The sequence below is a fragment of the Acomys minous genome (assembly GCF_964271855.1).
Source record: "Acomys minous genome assembly, chromosome: 19".
NCBI classification, from domain to species: Eukaryota; Metazoa; Chordata; class Mammalia; order Rodentia; family Muridae; genus Acomys; species Acomys minous.
In genome coordinates, this window is record NC_140499.1 from 9,714,698 (window position 1) to 9,741,141 (window position 26,444).

The following is a 26,444-nucleotide window of genomic DNA, read 5'->3' on the forward strand; positions in this document are numbered from 1 at the left end:
CATTTCACTCTTCAGAATGGTCCCAGTCACTGAAGTATCCCTTTGGCTACCCAGTACCCACCAGGGGCTGGAGAGGTGGCTCAGGGATTAAGAATACTTGTTGAAGTCGGGCGGTGGTGGCGCACGCCTTTAATCCCAGCACTTGGGAGGCAGAGGCAGGCGGATCGCTGTGAGTTCGAGGCCAGCCTGGTCTACAAAGTGAGTCCAGGACAGCCAAGGCTACACAGAAAAACCCTGTCTCGAAAAACCAAAAAAAAAAAAAAAAAAAAAAAGAATACTTGTTGATTTTGCAGAGAACAGGAAATCCATTCATTCCCAGAAATGGTAGCTGACAACTGTCCATCATTCCAGCTCCAGGGCATGTGATACCCTCCCTCTTCTGACCTCTGCGGGCACCAGGCACACACATATGCACATATGTACATCTAGGAAAAAAATATATATATAAAATAAAAATGAATAAATTCATTTAAAAAAATATATAGTACCCAATAGTCTCTAACTGGAGAGTAGAGAGGTTCACAGGCAAATTGTTTCAACCTCCTCTTTTGGTTATGAGACCTCAGAGCCAGGAGGAATTCTGTTAGCATCTTCTGATTCCTTGTTTAAATGGCATGGATCTAAAATTAAGCACAGCGCTTTCCGAGGTGATGGTCAACGGCTGGCAGTGAGAGCGCGTTCTCCTGAGTGTCACTGACACACATCTGCTCAGACCTGTCAGGAGTCAGAAATGGGTGATGTGGAGAAAAGGAGGTGGCCCCTTTAGCACATGCGCATACAAGGGAGGTGCCAGCTCTCAGCGTCTGCTAACCTCTGTGGACATTTCGTGAACATCCTGGGAATCGTAGGGGGTCATGTGTGCAGACAGTTCTACTTACTGGGGGTCAGGTGAGTAAAAAAGAGAAAAGAGACTGATGCATTTTGCAAGTTACTTTTAATCAAAACCCCAAGACCCCAAAACATGTTATCCACCAGCTTATGCCATCATAAGAAAAATTAATAAAAATTTGAAATTTGTGGGATGTTCTGGTTTCTTTCTTTCTTTGTTCCTGTTTATTTTTTGTTTTGGTTTTCCAGACAGGGTTTCTCAGTGTAGCCTTGGCTGTCATGGATTCACTTTGTAGACCAGGCTGGCCTTGAACTCACAGAGATCCACCTGCCTCTGCCTCCTGAGTGCTTGGGATTACAGGGGAGTGCCACCAAGCCCTGCCTGATCGTCTGCTTTCTGACTGACCCTCAGCAACTCGATCAAGAGACTAAGCTAGAAATTTACAAGTATATTTGATGGTATGAAGGGCTTTTAAAAATTATTTTAACATTAACACACAAAGTATTAGGTTTGATAATAAGATTTCCAAACAAAGACTATTTTTGTTGATTCTCCATTCCGTTTTCCTGTCCCCGAGCCCTCCCTCTCCTTTCTATTCACATCACATGTGTCCGTTGTCCTCGACTGAATTCCTCCATATCTGTTTGCCCAAACCCACACTAATGCCCACATGTACACACAAATGGCATAAATTAGTTTTATACCAGAAAAAAGAAAATTATTTGTTGTCAACCCCCCTCCCAAAAACCAAAAAAACCAGCCAACCAACCAACCAAACAAACAAACAAAAAAACACCCCCAAATCAGCAGAACTCAACTATATCAGAAGAACTCTGGGGAAAAGGGCTTTGGAAGTTGGCTTTCCGGATGAAACAACAACCGAGTCAGCCATGTGCTCTTTGCGTTGGTAAGTTAAATATGTGTTTAAGTTCTCTACGGCTGTGAAAGGGCTCCAGAAGGCAGTCACGTTTGTGCTGTGGTCTGTGTTCTGTGGTCAGACACCAAGCAGGGCCTTGGCAGTGAGCCTGGCCAGGATCTCGTGAGCCGGACATCAGGCTGTGGGCCAAGACTTGGGCACTTCTATAGGCATGAATGACCCGAGGCTGTTGGCGGCCTCCAGGCTGTCCACTGTCAAGGTTAGTCAAGTGGGGCTCTCTGGCCAGGGCTGTTGGGCGACGGAAACCGCAGCCACAGCCGTGGTCGCTGCCAGAACTCTTCTGTCTAGCGCACTCTAAGGGGGAGAGCTCAGAAGGGCAAGCACGTGACACAATGGGACTGCGGGCTACCGGAAGGGCTTCCTGTTAGGGGCTTGTTCACTGGAACAGTGAATTTTAAAAATAGACACACATCCTCATGGTTTTCAATTCAGAACGCTCAAAATAAGACCTTCCCCTCTGCCTACCACCCAGTCCCCTCTTTGATCGAACGGTTGCCGTTTTTCTTTGAGTCCTTTTAGAGCCGTTCTGTCAAATGTTAAGATGTAGGGCTGGGACTCCATATGGAGCCTACAAAGCCACCTTATTCATCACCTCCCTCTTGCCCTCCCCCCTCCCCCCCCCTTCCAACCTGCTGCATACAGACAACTGGTCCCCGCCCCTCCAGTACATTTTAACTTCACCGTCCTAGCGTCCACTGCCGGGTAGACGCTGCTGCCATGAGACAGGGCGGCAGGCTGTGCTCAGCTCCTCTCTGCCTCTTCGGAGCAGAGCCTGCATCTCTGTCAGGGTGGGCGATGGAAGAGGTGAGAAGGAATTCCTTTTCAGTCTGTGCCCTCGGCTTCTTCAGAGTTTTCCCTCACAGAAGTACCAGGCTGTAGCTTGCAAGATGTTTGTAAATTTTCCTCCCCGCGGGTGTTTTCTTCTAAGGGAAACTGTCCAGAACCTTTGTGCGTGGGTCACTTCAGCTTGGCAGGAAGGCTGTTGGGTGAGGGTCTTCCATGCTTCATGAACACAGTCTCACTCTCCTTGTCCCCTACCTGGTCCCAGGAAGTTCTCGCTGGTAACATCTGCAACTCTAGAAAACCTCGAGTGACTTATGTGGCTTTGAGAATTTTTTTTTTTTTAGTTTCTCATACTCTCTTGCTCAGTCCTTTTAGGAATCATTATATCCTGGGAACCAGGAACACTGAAACCGTCACTCCAGGAATTAATATCCAAAAGAGGGGGCGTGTCTGCTGGCTGATCAAATGCTTGCCTCGGATGGGTGGGAACTGAAGGAATTTTTTTACAGAAAGCATTTCCCACATGCTGAGATACCTTTAAAGACAAAAATAATTATAGTAATTAAGCCTGTGAACTCTTTTGATAACCCTGCATTAACCATGGTGGGGGAGGGGCAAGGAAGCTGAGGTAGCTTCAGATATGGAGCATCTATATAGATGTAGGTCACACTTCTAATGTATGGTAGGCCCTTTCTGTCTTTCAGAATCAGGTGATGGCTGGGCGGTGGTGGCACACGCCTTTAATCCTAGCACTCAGGAGGCAGAGGCAGGCGGATTGCTGTGAGTTCGATGCCAGCCTGGTCTACAAAGCAAATCCAGGACAGCCAAGGCTACACAGAGAAAAACCAAAAAAAAAAAAAAAAAAAAAAAAAAAAAAGCAAAACAGAATCAGGCGATGTTTGCAGCTGTAAATCTGGTTATCTAGTAGTTCCAAATCTCCATATATCCTCTGGTTCTGCCAGGGCCCATCTGGCCCTGTGTCAATTTCATTTGAGGTCTATCCTACCTTTCCACTCTGCTACATCACCGCTACAAGCTAGCCAGGGCTTCCTCTGGGCCAGGCCACAGTTCCTCAAATACCTCTAGCACATGGCTGGTCACCAGCATACATGAGGCTGCTCCAGGACTTGGGGCTTTGATGGTAACCACTGGGCTCTTCCTCTGGGGTCCTGTTGCCCTTGCTGGAATAAACTTGGCCTTGGATGGAAACCAGGCCACAGCTGCATGATTCAAAATCCAAAGCTGCCAGTGCTCTGCACATACATACAAACATCCATCCATCCATCCATCCATCCGTTCCACTCTTTCCATTGCATGCCTAACTCAGATCCATCTCCTAGGTTTCTGTCCTGGCATGGGAGGAGTCTTTTCTCGCCATCATGTCCTTCTCTACCACGGGGATTGCCCTCAATGTCCTACTTGGATACCCAAACCTTCCTATCTTATTCAAATGCAGTTTTCTGCTTGTTTGGCCTCTGAACTCCCAAGTGTTAACCACAGCCTTCCAACTCAGCTACTTCACTTCCCAGTGACAAGGACTCCATGCCTGTCTTCTGTGACTGACAGCTGCCAGTACCTGGGCCTTCCCTAGCAGTCTGGTCTTGCTGGCAGATGGCACCTGGGGTCCACTGGCTGTTAGTGAGGAGAAGCGCTCACATGGGAAGCCAGAAGCAAATCAAAGTCAAACAGAGCTGACCTGTGGAGCTGTCTTTGGAAATATGCGGAGAGAGACAGTATCCTCAATAAAGAAAAAGAAATCACTTAAAAATAGTTTTATATAGTAACAATGTTCTTAGTTTTGACAAATGTATCCGGTTACATAAGATGTTATGTTAACACTGGAAAGAACAGGGTAAACTTTCTGTCTTTTTTTCCCCCCCAAGACCTGGTTTGTCTGTGTAGCCCTTGGCTGTCCTGGACTTGCTTTGTAGACCAGGCTGGCCTAGAACTCACAATGATCCTCCTGCCTCAGATTCCCAAGTGCTGGGATTAAGGCACATGACCACCGCCTGGCCCAACTCTACTACTTCTAAAATTATTCTAAAACAAAAAGGTTGAAAAGAAAGAAAGAAAGAAACCTGCAACAGAATACTGGAGAAGTCGTTAAAGGCTGAGTTGTTGGCAATAGAAACACTCTGTTTCTTTTCTATTTTGTGGCTGGCTTTGAGCCTGCTGTCTTTTTGTCTCTGTGTCCTAAGTCCTGGGATTACAGGTGGGTGCCACCATGCTCTGCTGAGTAATTTCTGGGCTGAAGAGCTGCCTCGGTGGCTTAGAGCACTCATTCTCCCCCAGAGGGTCCGAATCCAATTCCCAGCACCCACACGAGCAGCGCCCAAGCGTCTCTAACTCCAGTTCCAGGAGATCTGACGCCCTCTTCTGGTTCCCATGGGCACCAGGCACATACGTGGTGCGTAGACATACATGCGGAAGTAACACCTATTCACATAAAATTAAAAATAAAGAATTTCCAAATCCTAAAAGTTTTAAACAAAATGATAATGATGTTTCTTTTTTTCCGAGTGCTCTCCCTCCCTCCCTCTCCCTCCCTCTCTCTCCCTCCCTCCCTCTCTCTCTCTCTCTCTCTGTGTAGTATATGTATGTGTATGCATGTTTATGTGCATGACGGGTACATAAGAGGCCAGAAATTCACATTGACTATCTTCTTCTATTGCTTTCCATCATTTTTGTTTGTGTGTTTTTTTGTAAAAAATCTCTCACTGAAGCTGCAGCTGATTTGGTAAGGCCAGGCAGCCATGTGCTGCAGTAACCCTGTGTGTTTGCAGTGCTGGGATTACAGGCCCTTGTCACCAGGTACAGCTTTTCTGCTTTCCCATGACTGCTGAGACTTTACCGACCAAGGTGTCTTTCTGGCCGTGAAAGGACATTCTGCAGTTCTAGCCTTGAAAGAAGTATTTCTGGCAATCTGCAGTTCTAGCCTTGATCTGGCAAACAGGTACAGTCTTGTATAAATCTGGCGACAAAATAATTGCTTTTTGTTTCTTTGTCTCATTTAAGACAGGTCACTCTTTTTTTTTTTTTTTCTCTTGAGATAACAGGGTCTCTCCATGAAGCCTTGGCTGTCCTGGACTCGCTTTGTAAGGTCACTCTTAAAAAAACAAAAACAAAAAGAAAAACAAGAACAAAAACCAAAACATTGATCTTTTATGGAACTTGTGTGCTGTAAGCCCACAAAAGAATAAAGATTCCTTCTCTCATGAAAATTGCATCCTAGTGGGGCCAGATGAAAATAACAACTAACCCTGGACATAATGAATAGATAGATTATATTTTTGGTTGGGTCATAAGTGTTATGAAGAGAAAAGAGCAGGAAAGAGACATAAACAGTATGTGTGAGGTCTGGGTAGGGTGCATTGTTTTTTTTTTTTAAATAAAGATTTATTTATTTATTATGTAAACAGTGCTCTGTCTGCATGCATGCCTGCTGGCCAGAAGAGGGCATTAGATCACATTATAGATGGTTGTGAGCCACCATGTGGTTTCTGGGAATTGAACTCAGGACCCTTGGAAGAACAGCAGAACAGCCAGTGCTCTTAACCTCTGAGCCATCTCTCCAGCCCATAGGGTGCGGTTTTACATGGGGTGAGGAGATCCAGCCTCAGTGAGGCATAATTGGGCAAAGATGAAGGTAAGCACTAGGCATGGTAGCTCTGGCCCGTGATCCCAGCACTTGGCAGGCTGAGGCAGAAGATTTGCTGTGACTTTGATGCTAGCCTGGGACACTGAAATGAGAGCCTGTCTCAAAATCAAACAAAGCCTGAACCACCACCACTAAAAGAATTAAGAAACACACCTCCCCCAAAAGATGAGTGAGCAAAGAGTGAGGACCTTAGGCGCTCCCGCAGAGAGTGTGTCTGTCTGCAGCTCTCAGGGAGTCACCGGGAGCAAGTGAGCTGAGGCCTAGAGGTGCTGCTGGTGGGCAGCGGAAGATGAGGCCAGCTGACGGAAGTGCTGGCCAGGAACATAAACGCTATGGCCGTTCTCTTTGACTCTGAAGAAACTGGGGAGCTACTCTAGGCTTTGTAGCAGGAGAGAGACATGATGGTCTCAGGGATGAGACAAGCCCTTTCCCTGCTGTGTGACGAACTCCGCCTTGGAGGGGAGAAGCAGGGAGAAGGAGGAGAGGCTGTAATATGGCAGTGAGGCCATCCAGTGCCCATCAACAGTGCTGGAGTTGGCCTACAGGCTCTCAAGAGGCAATTATCCCTTTTTTTTTTTTTTTTTTTACTTTTTAGGAAGTTTGCAAGCAGGTTGTTAAAACATGCCATCATTAAAACTTAAATAAGCCGGGTGTGATGGTGTACCCCTTTAATCCTAGCACTCTGGAGGCAGAGGCAGGTGGATGGTTGTAAGTTTGAGGCCAGCCTGGTCTACAAAGCAAGTCTAGGACAGCCAAGGCTACAGAGACGTCTCAAAAAATGAAAACCAAAACAAAAACCACCAACAAAAAAAATCAACAAAACAAAACAAAAACAAATTTAAATAGGCCTAAAATTAAGTAAATTATATTGCATGTATAATTTGCAAAGAGAAAGAAATAAATATTTAGAGCCCACTGCCTTTTGCTTTAAATCTAGTTTGTTTATCATTATTGTTTATTGCTATCTGTGTTCTCAGGGCTATTTATACCTGAGATACAGTATGCCTGTTAGATATGGTGTAGGCCTCCGAAATGAGGTGTTCTCATGTGTCACTTCCCAATTCTGTATCCAGAGACATTAGGGATTTGTCAGTTACAGTGGCAGCCATTGACACTATGAGTGTGACAAATCAGGGTCTGTTTTTCTTTATAAAGAGACAGAACTGCTAACTACTGTCCAGCACACAGCCACCTATCGCCTCCTGCCCCATCTGGACATGTGTACCACCCTCAAGAAGTGCTTTTAGGTTTCCTAACTTCTATCACATCCCTGGTTACAGAGGGGGTAAAAAATGAAAAGGAGAAGATTAAATAAGTATTCTATATATTAATATCACAGCACTATTAGCTAACTCATTTCTCTTGGGCTTGTCATCATTGCTATACACACACACACACACACACATATATATACATACACACACACACACACACACACACACACACACACACACTAATATATATAATTGTGTACAGTCACCATACCTGAGACTGGATTTTTAGTGCTGGCCCCAGTTTCAGCCCCATGGTGCCTCGAAGATGCTGCTCCGTGAGAAGGGGCAGTGTTTCTCCATCAATTGCATGATCCTTAAATACCTGAAGAGACAAAAAAAGCCTTAGCCTGGTTGCTGAGTCTTGCAGCAAGTCCGAGTTTCCTATGCAGATAGTTTGGTAGGATTATTTGCATATATAAGCCAGTTTGAAGGTGACACCGGAGCTACGGAAACCTTTGTGTAGCTGCTGAAACCAGTCTGGGCTCCAGCGCCATGTTATCGTCCTCTGTAGTTCTGCCTATTGGACTCACTCCAGCCTGGGCTAATCCTCCGAGGGCAGCATCTGTGTCTTATTTACTATGCAGCCCCATGGCTGTGTGTTGCTCGCATCCACTGGGTGAACAGTGGGGAAATGGTGGAGTAAAGGGAGCGTGGCAAGAGCCCCCGCAGACACTCCCTCGTGTAGGCAGATGCAGCGCCTATGACCGGTGCGTTAAGTGTATGGGGAAAGGGCAGGAAAGGGCATGGGTAAGGCTTGTCCATTGGGTCTTTCCAGCAGGGCCTGCTCTGGCTCTAGTCGCTGCCATGATGCTGCTGATGGTTAGAGTTTCCAGGAGGTGAAGAAGTGGATATGAAGAAATGTGCCCATCTGTCACGGTCTAGCTTCATAATGTCCCACTGCAACCTGCCTCGCAAGCCTTCTGCGCTCACTTCTGAGCTTCCGCTGCAGTTCTTCTCCGCCCTCCTCAGATTTGAGACCTTCCAGGGCTCTCCTTCGTTTTCAGACAACCATCCAGTTTAGAAAGAATAAAGGAAAGCAGGAGGTAGCGTTCCCTGTAGACCTGAACAATGGACCTAAAATTGGATACTTCCTACTTTGCTGATTCATACAAGAGGGGCTGATCTCGGCTTGTGTGCTGTGGCCCTCCCTCCCTCCCTCTGTTCCTCCCTCCGTCCCTCCCTCCTATGGTAGGAGTTCACAGTGAGAACCCTTCTTTAGTCTCAACCTCTCCTTTGTGCTGTGCCTTGCTTTGTTTCCTTTGTGACAGGCAGTCCCACTTGGCCCAGTCTGGCCTCACAACTGCCTGCATAGTCAAGGATACTCTCTGATCCAGTGGAATTAAAGGCTTGTGCCACTATGCTAGTGGGTTTTTTTTTTTTTTTTGTATATACAGTTGTCTGCATGTACACCTGCAAGCCAGAAGAGGGCATCAGATTACATTGTAGATGGTTATGAGCCACCATGTGGTTGCTGGGAATTGAACTCAGGACCTCTGGATGAGCAGTCACTGCTCTTAACCTCTGAGCCATCTCTCCAGCCCTATGCTAGTGTTTATGTGGCTCTGGGCATTGAACACAGTGCTTTGCACATGGTAGGCCTGGGCTGCCCTTCTCGTCGTGCAGACTGGGCCATGTCTATGATAAACGTGCAATTTTTTTTTTTTTTAGCAATTTCAGATATTTTTAGAGGTGAATATTTTATCTGCTAAGTTCATTGAACTAGACATTTACTTGGAGCAAAGTGTTGAAGTGTTTCCTGGTCATTTCTTTTCTTTTTTTTTTTTTTTAAGATTTGTTTTTTTATTATGTATACAGTTCTTTGCCTGCACATACACCTGCAGGCCAGAAGAGGGCACCAGATCACAGTGCCCACAGATGGTTGTGAGCCACCATGTGGTTGCTGGGAATTGAACTCAGGACCTCTGGAGGAGCAGTCAGTGCTCTTAACCTCTGAGCCATCTCTCCAGCTCCTGGTCATTTCTAAACAGCTAAGCCACCAATATTTTCACTGTATCTCCATTTCTTTTATTCCTTTTGTCTTTGATAAAGTTTCTTTCATATAGAATATAACAAGAACGAGCTACAATAAAGTGTGAAGTAGCAAAGCATTGACAAAGTGTTTATGACTTAAAGAATTTAACCCTTTGCTTTTCTCAAGGTTCTGTTGTTTGTTTCAGATGGGGAGGGGGTCCTACTACGTAGCTGAGTCTGGCTTTGAACTCAAAGTCCGTCTGCCTCAACTCCCCAGTGTAGAGATCCAAGGTGTTGATGTCACACCTGACACTAGATATGCTTTGTTGTTGTTGTTTTGGTTTCGTTTTTTCAAGTCAGGGATTCTCTGTGTAGCCTTGGCTGTCCTGGACTCGCTTTGTAGACCAGGCTGGCCTCGAACTCACAGAGATCCATCTACCTTTGCCTCCCAAGTGCTGGGATTAAAGGCATGTGCCACTGTGCCTGGCTTCACTAGATATGTTTTTAAAACTTCATTTGCTCAAGGCTGGGAAGGGATTGGGGGAGGAGGACTATACAGGAAAGGGCAGTGGGTACGGAGCTGACCAATCCCAGTCCCAAGAAATTAAAAAAAAAAATCAAAGTATAGAGCTGTGAATAAAAGTCAAGGAGACATTTGTGGTAAAGTTCTCTGTGCGAACTGTGTGTGAAACAGTCCTGTGTACCCAGAATGATCTGGCACCTCCTTTTTTCTGTAGTCATTCCTCAGAAAGCAGCAGTGAGTGCTTCCAGGGCAGCTGGGTCTTGCAGTTGATGTCACCTGCAGTAGCTCAAAGGGAGAAGACTTCCAACTGTGGCCATCCTAAATGCATTTGAGAAACTTCTAGAATGAAGAGGTAGAATTTCTTGGGCTACTGATGCCTGCTGGTGACAGTGAGCCAGCAATGTTGGAGGTGTGGTGTTTATATGATTCTGTCTACCCACAAGGGGCAGCTAATGCAAAGGACAGAGTACGTGTAATGCTGCTGCAGGAACAAGGCTATGTCTTCTTCCTTTGTTTGTTGTCTTGTCTTCTTCCTTTGTTTGTTGAGGCAAAGCCTCACTATGTAGCTCAAGGTGCCCACAAATTCATTCTCTTCTTGCCTCAGCCTCTCAAGTGCTGAGATTACCAATATATACCACCATTCTTCGTTCCTTGGTTTTGTGTTTGCTCGGGTGTGTGCCTGAAGACACCCCTGGATGCGGTTTCTCTGATACCATCTGCTTTGGGTTTTTTTGAGACAGGGTCTCTCACTTGCCTGTAACTTGACACGTAGACTAGTCTGGCTGTCAGCAAGCTCCACTGTTTTCATCCCCAAACCCCGGCGCTGGTGCTCTCTCTCTCTCTCTCTCTCTCTCTCTCTCTCTCTCTCTCTCTCTCTCTCTTTCTCTCTCTCTCTCCCCCCCCCCCCCCGTGTGCATGTATATATTCATGTGTGTGAATGTGAAGTACATACTGTGCAACACATGTGTAGAGGTCAGAGGGCAATGCCTGGTGTTTGTCCTTGACAGGGTCTTGATGCATATGCCAGGGTAGCTGGCTCAAGTGTGTCTGGGGTTCCCTTGTCTCACCTTAGGCACACTGGATTACAGATGTGCACTACTGCATCTGGTTTTATGTGCACTGGAGAGCCACACTCAGGCATTTACACTTTTACAGTGAGCTTTTTGTATACCGAGCCATCTTGCTAGACCCTATTGTCCATTTCAGGACTAAGTACATATTTCTGTTATTTAGGTACTGTAGCAAATATTTCTCATTACTTCTGGATATTTAGCCTCTGACTCACCTTCTGATAAGCCTGGGCAGGACAGATAATAAAGCTAACCTATGGTGTCCCCTGCCTTCTCTGACACCCGTGTCACCAGTCATAGACACCACTGCAGTGAGAGTCAGTGCCATAAAATGGGGATTTTAGTAGACACCCTTTCCAGGGGCAAGGCACAAATTTGACAAAGCTCATTGTGCGTTAAATAGTTTCAACCTTTCATAATTATTGCGAAAACTATGGAGTTACCTGGGCATAGTCTGAGCAGCCTGGGAGGCTCCTGATGAAGTTATGCACGTCTTCGACTGTCCACTTCTGAATATCAGCCAGAGAACGCGTTTCCGGAAGTGCCGCCAGCTCGTGTGCTCCTGTAACATGGAAAAAAAAATTACCACGTGGTATCAACTTTCCACTCAGAAGGAGAAGCTTAGAGTGCAGATTTGCATTTAACATCTTTGTCACCATGGGGTGCTCCATTTATATAGGTCGGTTTTTGAACTCCCTGAAGCCTCTGACTCACTGGCAAGTGGTTTCTGTTCCTCTCTTAGTGCCTCTCCAGTGCTGTTGCCGTAAGTGAGCAGAGGGGTTCCAGATTTGCTCTGTGATCTCGGACGTGCTCATAGAAAAGCGCTGTGAACTGTTTTCCATGCTAATGCTGCAATGCCACGTTTATGTGGTCTCTTGAGGCCATCATGATGTGCACATGAGTCAAGGACTCCATAGGGGAGCGGTTGGTATGGTGGCCACAGCAGTGCCCTAGTTCACTGTTAGGTTTACACAGAAGGAATCTCAATGGAAGAAGCGTTGACTAAATCAGCTTAGTGTGCGGGGCAGGAAGGGCTGGGGTGCGGGAACTGTCCTGATCACTAATTAATGTGGGAGGGCCCAGCCACTGTGGGCGTTGCCACCCCCTAGGCAGGTGACCTTGAACCACATAAGAAAGCTAGTGAATATAAACCTTCCTGCAGACAGCAAACAGTATCCTTCAAGGTCCCTGATGCATTTCTTTAGTTGTGGAGTGGACTCCCTCCTCAGAGGCGATGCTGTGTGGAAGAGCAGGCAGCTCCTGCCTTGAGTTCTTACTTTGGCTTCCCTGGGTGTTGCCCTGTGACCTAAACTGTAAACTGAATAGGCTTTCTTCTCTCTCTCTCTTTTTTTTTTTTGTTGTTGTCTTTTGTTTTTTTGAGACAGGGTTTCTCTGTGTAGCCTTGGCTGTCCTAGACTCACTTTGTAGACCAGGCTGGCCTCAAACTCAAGGCGATCTACCTGCCTCTGCCTCCCAAGTGCTGGGATTATAGGCGTGCGCCATCATGCCCGACTTGGCTTTCTTCTCTTAAGTTACTTCTGCTCACACTGTTTTATCCCAGTAAGGAAAAGGAAGCAGCAACAATTAGGGCCAGGTCTAATCTCAGTGTTTTAAATTTTTTTTTTCCTAAACAAGTTCTAGGGAGCTATCCAATATGGGGTTTCCTCTGTAGCACCATCACACTTGTAAGACTGAACGCCTGAGCTTTTGTTGCTGTTGTTTTTTTTCTACACTTGGAAACTGGGGAGATAGAATTTATACTTTAAAAGAAAAAGGTCTCTAGTTCGTGTTAAAGAAACTTACAATTAATTAAATTAAGATTTTAGTTAAAAACCTTCATACTTGTACATGTCCTCTCAGTCTGTGTCAAATGGTTTTTGTACAGCAGTATCCAGAAACTAGTGTTTCTAATATGCCTGATGAGAAGTGATATAACAAAGTGACTTCAAGAAGAAGTCATTTAAAAGAGTATTAAGAAAATGGAAGTGGAGCCAGGCGTGGTGGCGCACGCCTTTAATCCCAGCACTCGGGAGGCAGAGGCAGGCGGATCGCTGTGAGTTCGAGGCCAGCCTGGTCTACAAAGTGAGTCCAGGACAGCCAAGACTACACAGAGAAACCCTGTGTCGAAAAACCAAAACAAACAAACAAAAAAAAAAAAAAAAAAAAAAAAAGAAAGAAAGAAAGAAAGAAAATGGAAGTGGAAGGAAGCAGAGAAATGCTTCAGCAGTTAAGACGCCCTGGGTTTGAATCCCAGCCCCCACGTGGCAGGTCCCAACCACCTGTAACTCCAGTTCCAGGGGATTCAGTGTTCTTTTCTGGTCTCTGCGAGCACTGTACATATATGCATGGTACACATAGATACATGCAGGCATTATACCCCTACATGTAAAATGTGTATTCCCGTACACACACAAAATAAACAGGTACAGGCAATATACCCATACACGTAAAATGTGTATACACACACACACACACATAAAATAAACAAGTACTTTATAAAAAATGGAGGGGAGAGAGAGATAGACATAGGGTCTGAAAACGAGAACAAAGACCAAAATAATCATGGTTGTCACACTTCCCTGGGGGTGGGGGGGAAGAACGGGTCACCCTGGAGGTAGTGAGCACCTGACCCCGAGCCCAGACACGGACCTGGCAGAGGCAGTATGGAAACTGGCAGGCAAAGCCCATTCTTTTCACCGCAGCCTTCACAGCTCTGTTCAGAGGACTTTCCACCATCCCACGGCCCTGCCTCCAGGGAAGAGGGCGTTCTCTGGTTTGGCTGGAGCTCGCCTCCGCCTCCAGGGTTGGTGAGGGCTGTGGTCGGCTTTTCATCCGTTTCCCTTGGCTGCTGCGGCTGGTTGTCCACTTCAACTTCCGGATCCTTGATACACTCTTCCTCTTCACAGGGCACCGCGGGCATCTGGCCTGAGCTTTTTCCTTCTCCGTGACTTTTGAAACCCTCAGTGTCACTCTCTAGAGGCTTCTGGTACACGGAACCTCTCCTGAGTCGGTATTTCTGACCCCAGCACTCGGGAAAGTGTGGTCTGGTTGCTAGCAGAATAGGGTTTCCCTGAAGGTGTCTGAGGGCGCTTCTGTGCAAATGCAGATCGCTGGCAGGCAATGCGTTCCTGCCTTGGAAGCCTGCGGGACCACCCAGGCAACTGGACCCATAAAAGAGTGGTATCCCTAGGCCAGAGAGTCCCCTGGGATTAACTCTTTCCATTCTCCGTTGCTGGTAAAGAGAATACATTTCTATTTCTGCCCTAAAAACAAAATAATATAGTTTATACCATCATTAGACAGACAATCATTAGAAGTGTACTTTTTTTTTTACATGTATGTATTTGTTTTGTGTGTGAGTGCACCCATGCCATCCTGCGTCGTTGTTGAGGTCAGAGGACAATGTGAGGAAGTCGGCTTTCCCCTTCCACTATGTGGGTGCTGGAGACCAAACTCATGTTGTCAGGCTTGGCAGCAAGCACCTCTGTCCCTGAGATTAAAAGCCTGTGTGATCATACCCAGCTGTGATGCAGAGGCTGAGAATCTGACCTCAAGTCCTCAAGTTTATGGAGCAAGTGTCCTTACTAAACTTTTTAATCCCCAGGTCCCACTGTCTGCTTTTTAATCTTCCTTTTTTTATTAAAATGTTGCATACATGGTTGCATAATTTATTCTATAATATACCTGACATACTTTCTGTCAATGATCAGTGTGTGTGTGTGTGTATGTGTGTGTGTGTGCTGTGTATAGATGGAATGTTTTCTTTATCATATCCATTATGTACATATCTATTATATTTATATGTATTCATTTAATTTTCTTAAAAAAAAAACTCTGATGAACAAATGGTCAATGGAATGAATAGAAGACAAATCAAACAATATTGTTAAGTTACCTGGCAGCGTGATGTCTTTCAATCATCTCATTCCTTGTGGTCACTGCCTTTATGGGTTCAGGTGGTAAAATGCCCCAGCCTTGAAGGGAGAGAGAGAGAGAGAGAGAGAGAGAGAGACCATCACAAACAAATTAGAAGTATAAACATTCACTTGAAAATAATAAAAGAATTCAAAACAGAATCTGCAGAAATCCCTAAGCTGGGATGGAATGTGGGAAAGGGTATCGTATCAGATTATTGCTGCTACGAATCCTAGACTCTTTGCTGAGAACCCAATAAACACACTAGATTAACAGCAGATAACATTTCATTTTTTCCCCCCTGAATTGTCAGTCTTGTGACTAGTGACATTTTCCTATTATATTTCAAAAGGGAAGGCAAGGAAGCTGGGTGTGGTGGCGCACGTTGTTAATCCCAGCACTCAGGAGGCAGAGGCAGGTGGATCGCTGTGAGTTAAAGGGCAGCCTGGTCTACAAAGCAAGTCCAGGACAGCCAAGGCTACACAGAGAAACCCTGTCTTGAAAAACCAAAACCAGCCAGGCGTGGTGGCACACGCCTTTAATCCCAGCACTTGGGAGGCAGAGGCAGGCGGATCGCTGTGAGTTCGAGGCCAGCCTGGACTACAAAGTGAGTCCAGGACAGCCAGGGCTACACAGAGAAACCCTGTCTCGAAAAACAAAAAAAAAAAAAAAAGAAAAACCAAAACCAACCAACCAAACAACAACAAAAAACCCCAAAACCAAATAAACAACAACAAAAAAGGAAGGCAAAGGCCTGTTAAAATCATGTTTCTTGGGCCCCAAGATGTCTCCGTAAATTAAAGTGCTTGCTGCCACATCTGAAAACCAGAGTTTGACCTGTCTGTTCTTGTCCTGTTTTAAATATCTACACTTCTAAGGCACAAAGCAATGTTTTGTTACATGCTTAGGTTGGAAGAATGGTTAAATCAAGATAATTAGCCAGGCGTGGTGGCGCACGCCTTTAATCCCAGCACTCGGGAGGCAGAGGCAGGCGGATCAATGTGAGTTCAAGGCCAGCCTGGTCTACAAAGTGAGTCCAGGACAGCCAAGGCTACACAGAGAAACCCTGTCTGGAAAAACAAACAAACAAAAAAAGATAATTAATATCTCTACCATTTCATATATTTATCATTTTTATGGTGTAGACATCAGCAATTCTAGGTATGGAACAGATTATTATAAGCCATGACTACTAACTACCCTGTATTAAACACCTCCAGAGTAAAATCAGAATAAAAACTGCTTCTTGCTACAGCTTGTGAGACCATGCGCTGTGCTGTGTCATTGGTTTGGGGTGCTTAGAACTGAATCCAGGTCCTCATGCATGCAAATCAGGTGTCCTGCAATGGAGCTATACTGTACCCTCGTCCTAAGTCATAAACTCCCAAGACGCTACCTCTCGGATCACTTCCCTTTGAAGCGCCTCCGTTCTTCACATGGAAGACAGGACCAACAGTGATGCTGCAAGTCTTCCCTTGGTCGTGATTGAACTGATGATGCCTGGAGGAGCCCAGCGACTCACCCTGCCCACACAGTGGTAGCACCAGAAGCTCAACCGAGAGAGCGAGTGCACAAACTGCAGGGCTTCAACCACGGCCCAGTTCTTCAGTGTGAGCATTTAGTGCAGCCAATCGTACACACAGCTCCACAGACTGGTGCCGGGTGCTCACTCTTCCTACCTGAATAGAAGTGACCCGACAGTGGGTTTGGCATAGTTGCATTCGGAAGAACAGACGATCCAAATTGGGAAGGAACACAAAACTGGCTTGCGTCAGTTGGAGCAATACTGGAAGACAACATATCCCTAGGAGGAAGGAGAGACATGAAATAGGTGGAGTATGGCTGGAATTGCAGAGAGAGTCTATTGCCTAGGGTAATGATCAAAGTTCACTGGATTCATAATCATCTAGAACAGAAGCACGCTTTTTTACACGTTCGTGAGGGCACTTCAAGAGGGTTGCTGAGAGCCGGGCACGGTGGCGCATGCCTGTAATCCCAGCACTAGGGAAGGCAGAGGCAGGCAGAGACAGGCTACACAGTGAAACTCTGTCTCAAAAAACCTGTCAAAAACCAAAAACCAAAACTGAGAGAGAGAGAGAGGTACTGAGGTCAGAAGATGTGGATGTGGCTTCCCGTGGGAGAAAGGTCAGCACCCTCCTTTTCTGACCTAGCATGATATTGTTCTGCTGTAGTAAGTCTTCCGTGCTGTGACTGACAGAGCCCTCTGGAAATGTGAGCCAAAATAATCACCCTTCCCACCCCCCACCCCCAGTTGTTTCTATTAGGTATTGTGGTCCCAGCAACACAAAAGTAACTGATTCCCTTAGGTACTGGATTTTTAATACCCACTTGGGACTCCATTGCAAATGAAACGCTAAAATTAAGTCCCACTGGCTATAGAAAAGCATGGCGAGGCTGCCGGAAGCAAAATAACTTAGGGCTATCTCAGGGAAAGACCCGTTCAAGTGATGCGTGGTCAGAGCATTTACCATGGGCATTGTGCTCTGGCCACACACTCTGTTCTTATTTCATGATTCTTTGGTGGCATTGGCCATCTAGGATAAATGCTTGACCACCCCGCTGGGCAACTTGCTTATCCCGCAAGTTACAACAATCTTTCAGAGTCCAATTTTGTTGTTCACATTCCATGAACAAGGGGAAAGAGCAGGTTTTATTTCTCTACAGAATGTCAAAATATTCTAAAGAAGGGAAGGTAGGATATTGCCAGAATGTGCAACCAAAATACTTAGAATTTCACTGCTATTGAAGGGATGATTTAGTGACAAGCAGGCCAGGGGGTCCAGAGGTTACAGACTTATTAAGGTGGAGTCTTAATCTGATAGGATTGGTTCTCTTTTGAGAGGAGGAGCAGAGTCTGGAGATCACGCACAGATGCACATGGAGGGTACCCTGCATATGCATACTGAGGACAGGCCATGTGAGGACACAGTGAGGAGATGGCATCTCTAATCCGGGAAGTAGGACTCCCCGGAAACTAACTGGGCAGGACCATGAGTTTCTGTTGAGGCCCACCATCACTGAGACATGACTAGACATGTCCAGGCCTTACTACCTAACATAAGAACAGCCATTTTGTCTTCCCTAGTGCACAATTCAATACTTGCTGCTCAGAATAGGGTAATAACAGAGATGATAAATGTATGGCCTACTTAATGATAAATGTATGTTCTGCTTGAGCGAAACCACAATACCCTGCTGTGTTCCTTCCTCATGGGAACAGTTGGGAGCTGGACGGTCCCCAGATCCCAGCCCAGGAGAAGGAACCAGGAAGTCCCCAGTTTCTCTACCCTATACCTTTCAGCCAATCAGCTTAAAGATCAGCTGAAATACTTTGTCTAGCTACCTAGGCACAATGTGCCTGAAATAGAATTGATTCTTTTTTTTTTTTTTCCTTCAAAAGCTCACTCTGAGAACAACTTGGTGTCACAGTTTGGGTCCCCAGTCCACTGTGTTCCTCCTGATCACAATCAGTCTTGGGGTATGTGGTCAATAAACCATCAATATCTGACTGAGATCAGTGTCTGAGTAGTTTGTATGGCTATTCTTGGACTACAATAGTTTCCAGAACTTGAGACCTAAATATTTTTTATTTTTATCTTTACTTTAAAAAAAGTGTATATGGACGTTTTAGCCTGATGTATGTCTGTGCCCCATGTGTGTGTGGAGTCAGGAAGGCTAGAAGACAGTGTTGGACCCCCTGGGACCGGAATTACAGATGGTTGCTATATCCATGCTGGGAAAATGAGCCTGGTCCTCTGGAAGGGGGCAGCCAGTGGTTTTGACCACCGAGCCATCTCTCTCACCCTGAATGTATATTATTTAAACCAAACTGTCCTCTGTGTTTTATTGTAGTAGCCTTCGAAAACTAATCTAGCAGTTTTTACATTTGATAATGGCTATCACATTCCAAGTAAATGTGATTACTTAATGAGTTAGTAGGCCAAACAAGCTTCAAAGGGAAAGTAGTGCCTTAAGGTTAGACCAGCAGATGACCATGGGTTATAGTACCCTGAGATGGCCCCAGTGCTGTTTTATCATCTAATGTTAACATCACTCCAAACTCTAGTGATGATTTATTCTCTCTTCTGATTGGACTGTTAGATTGGAGAGAAATACCTGTCCACAACTGGAGGCCCAAATGGTGAGGGGACCAATGGGATCCTCTGCTGTCCTGATGCTGCCAATAAAGGGTTTACAGACATCACTGGTCTTGTCCTCAGCGCTCTCAACTCTGGTAGAGTTCTGAAAAGAAACAGATAGGCACATTAACTAGTAATCTACTGGAAAATACTTTGCTCTGTGTGTATGTGTGTGTGCAGCCATTCAGGAAAAGTGTGTGGAGGCCAAAGGTCAGTCAGCTGTGGATGTTTTGGGGACCCGAGGCTAGCCAGGGAAGCTTAGGGATTCTCCTGCCTTTGTTGTCCCAGAGCCCGGATCACAATCGCACACCATTATATCTGGTTTGGCTTTGTTTTTGTTTTTATGTTGGTTGGTTCTAGGGATTGAACTCTGGTCTTCGTGCCTGCACTTTTGTGAATTATTTTGAATTCTTCTTAACATAATGACAACCTGTAATGAGAATTTTGGTTTTTCAAGACAGGGTCTCTCTGTGTTAGCCTTGGCTGTCCTGGACTCACTTTGTAGACCAGGCTGCCTCTGCCTCCCAAGTGCTGGGATTAAAGGTGTGTGCCACCACGCCCGGCTGAGAATTTTGTGTTGTTGTTGTTTTTTTTTAAAAACTCAGTTATGTGAATATATTTTTGTTTTAATCTTAGGTGTGGGTTATAGGGCGGCTTCAGATTGTCCACAGCTGCGCTTCACAGCAGGAGACCATGATTTGCCATGTGCTCTTGTGTGCTCAGCGGTGTGTTGTTGCCAGCCGCAGATAGTTTCTATGCTTGTGTGACATTTGGAATTCTGGGACCTTTTTTTTCAAAGGGGATAAATTCCAGATCCCAGAGTGGCCAGAGGAGGTCTGAGGAGAGGCTGCTGCTCCCCCTGCAGCTGATGTGGCTTTGCTGGTGTTGGCAGGTTGCAGTTTGTTGTTTGTCAAGAAGTCGTGTCCAAGGAGATAAGAAACTGAATATCCTGACAGGAAAGGTCAAACTTGCCGGGAGGAACTCAACCCTGAGGGACAGGAAGTAGTTTAAAGAAATCTACAAGCCCCTTGCCTTCTAACCTTCTTTCTCACTTACCTAGTGTGGAGGTTGGAAGGTCATAGGGTGGAAAAGGACAGTAGATAGAAGAACCCAATAAAGAGCTGGGCATGGTGGCTCACGCCTTTAATCCCAGCACTCGGGAGGCAGAGGCAGGCGCATCGCTGTGGGTTCGAGGCCAGCCTGGCCTACAAGGCTACACAGAGAAACCTTGTTTTGAAAAACAAAACAAAACAAAACACAACAAAACAATCCAATTAAGTAGCCAAAACCCCACCACCTACAGTAACCTCTTTCACAAGACCTGGAAAGATTAACCACACCAAGCTTTCAAATATACAATTCTACAAAAGCGCCCTCGAAGGAAGTGCCTGCTAATATCTGTAGCACCCGTTTTATAAACGCAACCTTCCACAGTCTACACCGGCTCACAAGAATAGCAGCACCAGCCAGCCCTGTTAAGATTCCAGGGAGACCAGCTTCCTTCAAGTTAGCTACATGCTTGCTATTCCCAGAGGTGGCAATGTATAAACCCTGCCATATGTTCAGGCTTTGGGGGAAATATTCCTATATAGTTGATAAGATTAAGGCAGAACACCAAGAGAGAGAATCCTCTTAACAGATAAAACGATATCTAATTAGGGTGGATGTGGGCTGATTGCCTGAGACGGCTTAATTGGGACAAGGGACCAAATTATGTTCATGTATGTATAAACACGTGTAAGCATATGGTACCTTCAGCACCAAGTGATCAGATGAGCTGTGGTTAGAGGGATGCTTGCTGCTGCCTGACAGTTTCTCATTCACGGTTACTATCCTTGGAATAATTTTAAATATTAAACAGGTCATTTTTGTTTCTCTTTCACTCTCAATTGTTATCTTAAAAAAATCTGAGACAAAAAAAGGAAACAAGTGGGAGTTCCCCACTGTGTATGAGGCCTGGATTCAGTGCCCATCATGCAAGAAAAAAGTAAAGAAAGCTAAGAGAGTCTCTGATTTCCATGGAGACATGTTTTATTTCTTTTTCATTCTTTTCTTTCTTGTGTGTCAGTTTGGTTTCATATTTTAAAAAATATGCACAGATTCATTTGTATGGTCTAAAAAGTAAAAATGTAACAGCATTTAATGATGCTATCACTTCTTTAATTTTTTTCAGATATAAATCCTATCATATGGGAAATTCAAGTATGGGTCACCTATCACTCGCTTCGGCCATTTGTTTATTTATTTTTTAATTGAAAATAGATCCTTCATATACTCACTTATATCGAGACACTAGTCCAAGGTGTACGTCCCCATGAAAAACTGTACCTACCAGAATAGTGGGTAAGAGGGGAGGACATCCTATTGAAACTTTAGGTGTGAGAAGCCTGGGAGAAAGAGGAAATGGAAGGACCCAGTGGGTCCTGGAAAACTATAGGCGAGTCTGGGCCCTGGGGCCCTCCGCAAACTGTGGCAACAGCCAAGGAAAAAACAGGCAGTAAAAACCTTGAACCCCTACCCGGACTAGCCGATGGACATTCTCCACTGTTGAGTGGAGAAGGAGATCTAACTTTCACACAAACTCTGGTGCCCCATATTTGAACATGTCCCTTGGACGGAGATGCCTGGTGGCACTCAGAGGAAAGATAAGAGGTCACCAAGGAGAGACTTGATACCGTATGAGCATATTCAGGGGGAGGAGGTCCACCTCAGACACAGACTTAGGGGAGGGGAGGGGAGTAGGGGGGAAGTGGGAGGAAGGGAGGAATGGGAGGATACATGGGATGGGCTAACAACTGAGATGTAATATGTATAAATTAATAAAAATGTATTAAAAAAAAAAGAAAGAAAATAGATCCTTCTCCCATAAAAATCCCTCCATTCCCCTCTTTTTTAACTAAAAAAAAAAAATGTTAAAATAATTTATTTACATTACATCCGGATTATAATCCTCTTGCTTTTATCTTCCCACCCTATACCCCTCTCCCTAGACCTCTGACAGAAGGGGACCTCCTCCCCACCATGTGACCACAGCCTATCAGGTCTCATCAGGATAGCCTGCTTCCCCTTCCTCTGAGTGTGTACAGGGCCTCCTCACCAAGAGGAGGTGATCAAATCTTGGGCACCAGAGTTCCTGTCCGAGGCAGTGCCCACTCCCCCAGCAAGCGTGGAGAATGGGTCTAGGTTCTCTGCATGCAACGTCCTTGGTTGGTGCAACAGTTTGTGCAGGCCTGTCCTGGGTTCAGATCTGCTGGCCATCTCCCTCTTCTTAAAGTTCCTTTTCTTTTGTTTGTTTTTTGAGACAGAGTTTCTCTGTGTAACAGCCCTGTCTGTCCCGGACTCGCTTTGTAAACCAGGCTGGCCTCGAACTCACAGCGATCCGCCTGCCTCTGCCTCCCAAGTGCTGGGATTAAAGGCGTGCACCACCACGCCCGCCTTAAAGTTCTTCCTGACTGGTTATTTCTAATGTATTTCTGTACCTGATTCCCTAAGTTTTTCTGCTGACCTTTGCAAATGCACTGTAGTGTTTGTGTGCCCTCTCACACACACACACACCAGAGTGCATACTAATAAAAGCATTGTCTTCTAACATGACGTTCCTTGTATCATGTGTCCAAACCAACAAAGTCCATAGTATACAGTAGGGTTCACTCTTGGTTCCTATTCTGTGAGTTGTGGCAAAAACATAAAGGCTTGTAACCACCACTATGCAATCTCATAGAATCCTTGTACTGCCCCAAATCAAGTGATATGGTAGAGCAGATGCAGCCAGAACATTTTCAAGGTACACATTGGAAAGTTCAAATCCATGTGGTCCCCAAACCAGCACTTTGGAGGGTGCTAAGCTCTCTGCTGAACCTATGAGCTTTTATGTATTAAACTTTTAAAGCCAGGCGTGGTGGTACACGCCTTTAATCCCAGCACTCGGGAGGCAGAGGCAGGTGGATCGCTGTGAGTTCGAGGCCAGCCGGAACTACAAAGTGAGTCCAGGACAGTCAAGGCTACACAGAGAAACCCTGTCTCGAAAAACAAAACAAAACAAAACAAAACAACAAAAACAAAAAAAACTTTTGTGTTTTGGGGGGTATTCTCTTTTCTTCTGCACATGTGTTGACAGACTGTGAACAAGGTTACTGCTGCGGTGGCTGAAGCTCTTGAGCAGAGCTGTAGACCAGGTGGTAGGTAGGGTCTCAGTGCGGAGCGGAGCGTGTCTGCTAATCTCCAAGCTGGGAGTGCTGTGTGCTGAGGTCTGCACTTGGGTGGATTTCCCTGACCCAGGGCTCTAATCCTGGATGGCCAGCACATTAGCAGGATGAAGATGCCTTAAGCCCTGCCTTCAGACGCTTACCCTCAACAAACCCCTCCCAAGGCACACACACGACTTACCTAGTGCTAATTCTGTCTCAACTGATCAGGGCAGCAGTGGTAAGACATGCACTCTGTGAGCCAACCCCTTGCTAAATCAGCAGATTCTTACTGAATGGTGCTCAGTGCCCAGTTGCTGTGCACAATTTGAGTGTATATGTCTTCCATTGACTGAACTGTAATTGTTCATTAAACTCTGAGGTTCGAGGTCCCACATCCTGAGTCTGACTGTGTGTGTGTGGTATGTGTACTGTGTGCGTGTGTTTGTGTGTGTATATAGTATGAGTGCTCTGTGTGTGTGTGCGTGTGTGTGTGTGTGTGTGTGTGTGTGTGTGTGTGTGTGATGGGTGTGCTGTATGTGCATGCTCTGTGTGTGTTCTATGTATGCTGTGTGTGTAGTATATGGTGTGTATGTGTATGCTGTGTGTATGTGGTGTGTGTGCGCACACGCGAAGATGTTGGGTGCTATTTTTCTTGATTGTTCTCCACTTATTTTTTGGAGGCAGAGACTTTCATCAAAGCCAACATGGTTAACCAATGAGCTTCAGGGTTCCTTATGACTCTGCCACCAGTGCTAGGGTTACAAGCATATGCCACTACAGTGTGCCAGAGGCCTGAGTTTATGTCCTCAAGCTTAAAAAGCATCTCTTTATTGACTGGACCATCCCCTCAGCCCCTAGAAGTTTATTTCCCACTGATTTGAGTTATATCACTAACACTCACTTTAAAAATCAAAATCAACTAGATTGAAAAGTGATCTGAAATCAACTAGATTGAAAAGTGATCTGAAATAACAGTAATTCTTTTCTTTGATATTCCCTGCACAGAAAAAAAGGAAGAAAATTTATCATCGTAGTGATGAGTAGCTCCACCACCAAGGGCAGCGAATACCGAAACACCCAGCGTGGCTCTTAGGTCCCCTCCGTGAAGCATGTGTTTCAGCACTCTCCTGAGCGCATCTCACCTCACAGATCCTGGGGAATGCTGAAGACAGATGGCTGCACCTATGCTCCCTTCTCTTCTGCTTCTTTGCCCTCTAGAAAGCTCTTTCATATGAGAAACATCCATGCCTTCTTGAACTGTCAAACTCCATTACAGTTAAAATGAAAAAAGATAAACCTTTATCATCAATAACCAAGTAGAAATTTTATATTTTTCTGCTTGGATTCAATATAATTTAGGTTCCGTGAAGCAAAGTGCAGTGTTTGTAAGTTTGTATGCATACTAATGTGAAATTATAAAAGTATTCATATGGTTGACTTGAATATTAGGTATTTTAGTTTGAGAATGAATTCAGAGTTATCGACATAGATTTTCTTCTTGGTTATCACTGATTGCTCCGTAGTATGGTTTTCTTAAAAATTTCTAATCTGATAGTTTGTGCTTCACGCAGCATAATTTTAAAAAATGTACTTAACTATAGTAATGGAGGCCATTAAAATAATATAAAGCTGGGTGTGGCAGCACATGCCTGAAACCTCTAACTTTGAATCAGAAGCAGGAAGGTCATGCGTTGGAGACTATCCTAGAACACATAGCACAACACTGTCTCAATGAAGCAAGAACACGCTCCCCTCATATCTGTAGGCAATCAGGATTAGCGGGACAGGGGCGCACACATCTTCTTCAGCAGTACAGCCTCTGGCAAACTGGCCCCCCTCCTGTACATAGCCCCTCATTCATGCTCCTCTAAGCACCCCCAATTAAACTCTTTGTCTCGCTCACACAGAAGACACAGAAGTAGAGGGGGGGTGGGGAGATGGGGGGTGGGGGTGGGGGTGGGGGTGGGGGCCAGTTTGGGAAGAAGGGTTCAGCAAGAGTGGGAAGAGACTGGGGAGGGTGACGGGTGTTGAACATGCTCCAAGGACTTTACATATGTGAGACGGTCACAGTGAACGTTACTATTACACACAACATATGCTAACAAAACAAAAGTAGCAGGAACGGGAGGAGATTATCTATTTGAAAGCGTTAAAACGCTTAAACTTATAAATCAGTTTTGAAATGATCTTACTTTAAAAAGCCAAACCAAAAACCCCCGTCTACTCCTGCCTTCATTTAACCACACAAAGCCAGGCAGTGTTTATTTGACAGAAATGGCCAATTCAGTTAAATCATTACTCCTGAGCTGCCAGACTGCTAGTACAAACCCAGTGGAATTTATATACTTAACCAGTTTTTAGGATCCAATGTCCTTTTGTTTTTCGTGTGCAACGTTTCGCTAAGCGTAGCTAGTTTGAGTGGATCAAGAACCAGAGCTGTAAGGTTTGCGTACTTACATCCTCTCTAAGGGTTGGTTCAGGCAGCGCCCTTGTGCGGACCTGGGGACCGCGAGCAGCTTCTCGGGTGTGCGGCACGGAAGCCCTCGCCGACAGCTCTTTCTGAAAATGTCTTAATGAAGGCAAACCTTGCCTTAAATACGAATTCAGCTAAGTTGCTTAATTCTGTTTCCCAACAGCAAGGCTCCCGCCTGCATCCTCCACAGATAGGCTGAAAGGTGCTAAGCCCCGAGGAAAGTGCAGGGCAGGGTACATAAACCTGTCTCAGAGTTTAGCCTTTAGCACAATCCTTCCTTAGCCTTTAAGACGCTTTGCAGGCATTCATCCAATACCGTTCCGTTTCACGGACTTCACGGACGAGGAAAACATCTGCGGGTCGGTAACACAGTTATTTCTCATTTGTTTTCCAACGGGCGTCGAGCGGGAACGGTTCTCTTGGAAAGTTGTTTTCTGCACAGCAGCACGATTTAAAGTGTCCTAGAAGCACAAGCTGCCGCCCTTCTCACGGGCAGGGAGGAAAGCCTTCGCATGCTGGGTGGGAGTCGGTACTCCGACGGGAAGAGAGGATGTTACATTGTAAAGCATGTCCCGGTTCATTTGCTTCAGACATGTTGACAGCCTTGACAAAGAACATCTGCGGTTCATGCACTGCCACAGGAACCGCTGAGCAAAGGCAAGAC

General features: G+C 45.5%; 1 protein-coding gene across 3 annotated transcripts; it reads right to left on the reverse strand.

Moving 5' to 3' along the window:
- Positions 1–919: 919 nt before the first annotated feature.
- Positions 920–26,235, reverse strand: SAMD7 (sterile alpha motif domain containing 7). Of its 3 annotated transcripts, none has more exons than XM_084769379.1 (8): positions 25,765–26,235; positions 19,098–19,223; positions 16,640–16,764; positions 14,941–15,019; positions 13,695–14,308; positions 11,489–11,607; positions 7,693–7,803; positions 920–3,084 (listed from the first exon to the last, which is right to left on the reverse strand). In XM_084769379.1, exons 2-8 carry the CDS (start codon positions 19,181–19,183, stop codon positions 2,890–2,892), a joined length of 1,329 nt encoding a protein of 442 aa, XP_084625505.1. In that variant the 5' UTR covers positions 19,184–19,223; positions 25,765–26,235; the 3' UTR covers positions 920–2,889. The 3 variants fall into 3 exon arrangements, with proteins under 3 accessions (XP_084625505.1, XP_084625506.1, XP_084625507.1); XM_084769380.1 differs by lacking the exon at positions 25,765–26,235 and adding an exon at positions 23,507–23,550; XM_084769381.1 differs by lacking the exon at positions 19,098–19,223 and having other exon boundaries at positions 25,765–26,234.
- Between the last annotated feature and the right edge of the window lie 209 nt (positions 26,236–26,444).

Excerpts from the sequence above, each read along its gene's own strand:
- SAMD7 (XM_084769379.1), bottom strand. The coding sequence starts at position 19,183 with ATGTCTGTAAACCCTTTATTGGCAGCATCAGGACAGCAGAGGATCCCA. Across the intron at positions 14,309-14,940 it reads GAAAGACATCACGCTGCCAG|GGCAGAAATAGAAATGTATT; the intron begins GTAACTTAACAA and ends TTTTGTTTTTAG. Across the intron at positions 11,608-13,694 it reads TTCCATACTGCCTCTGCCAG|GAGCACACGAGCTGGCGGCA; the intron begins GTCCGTGTCTGG and ends TCCATGTTACAG.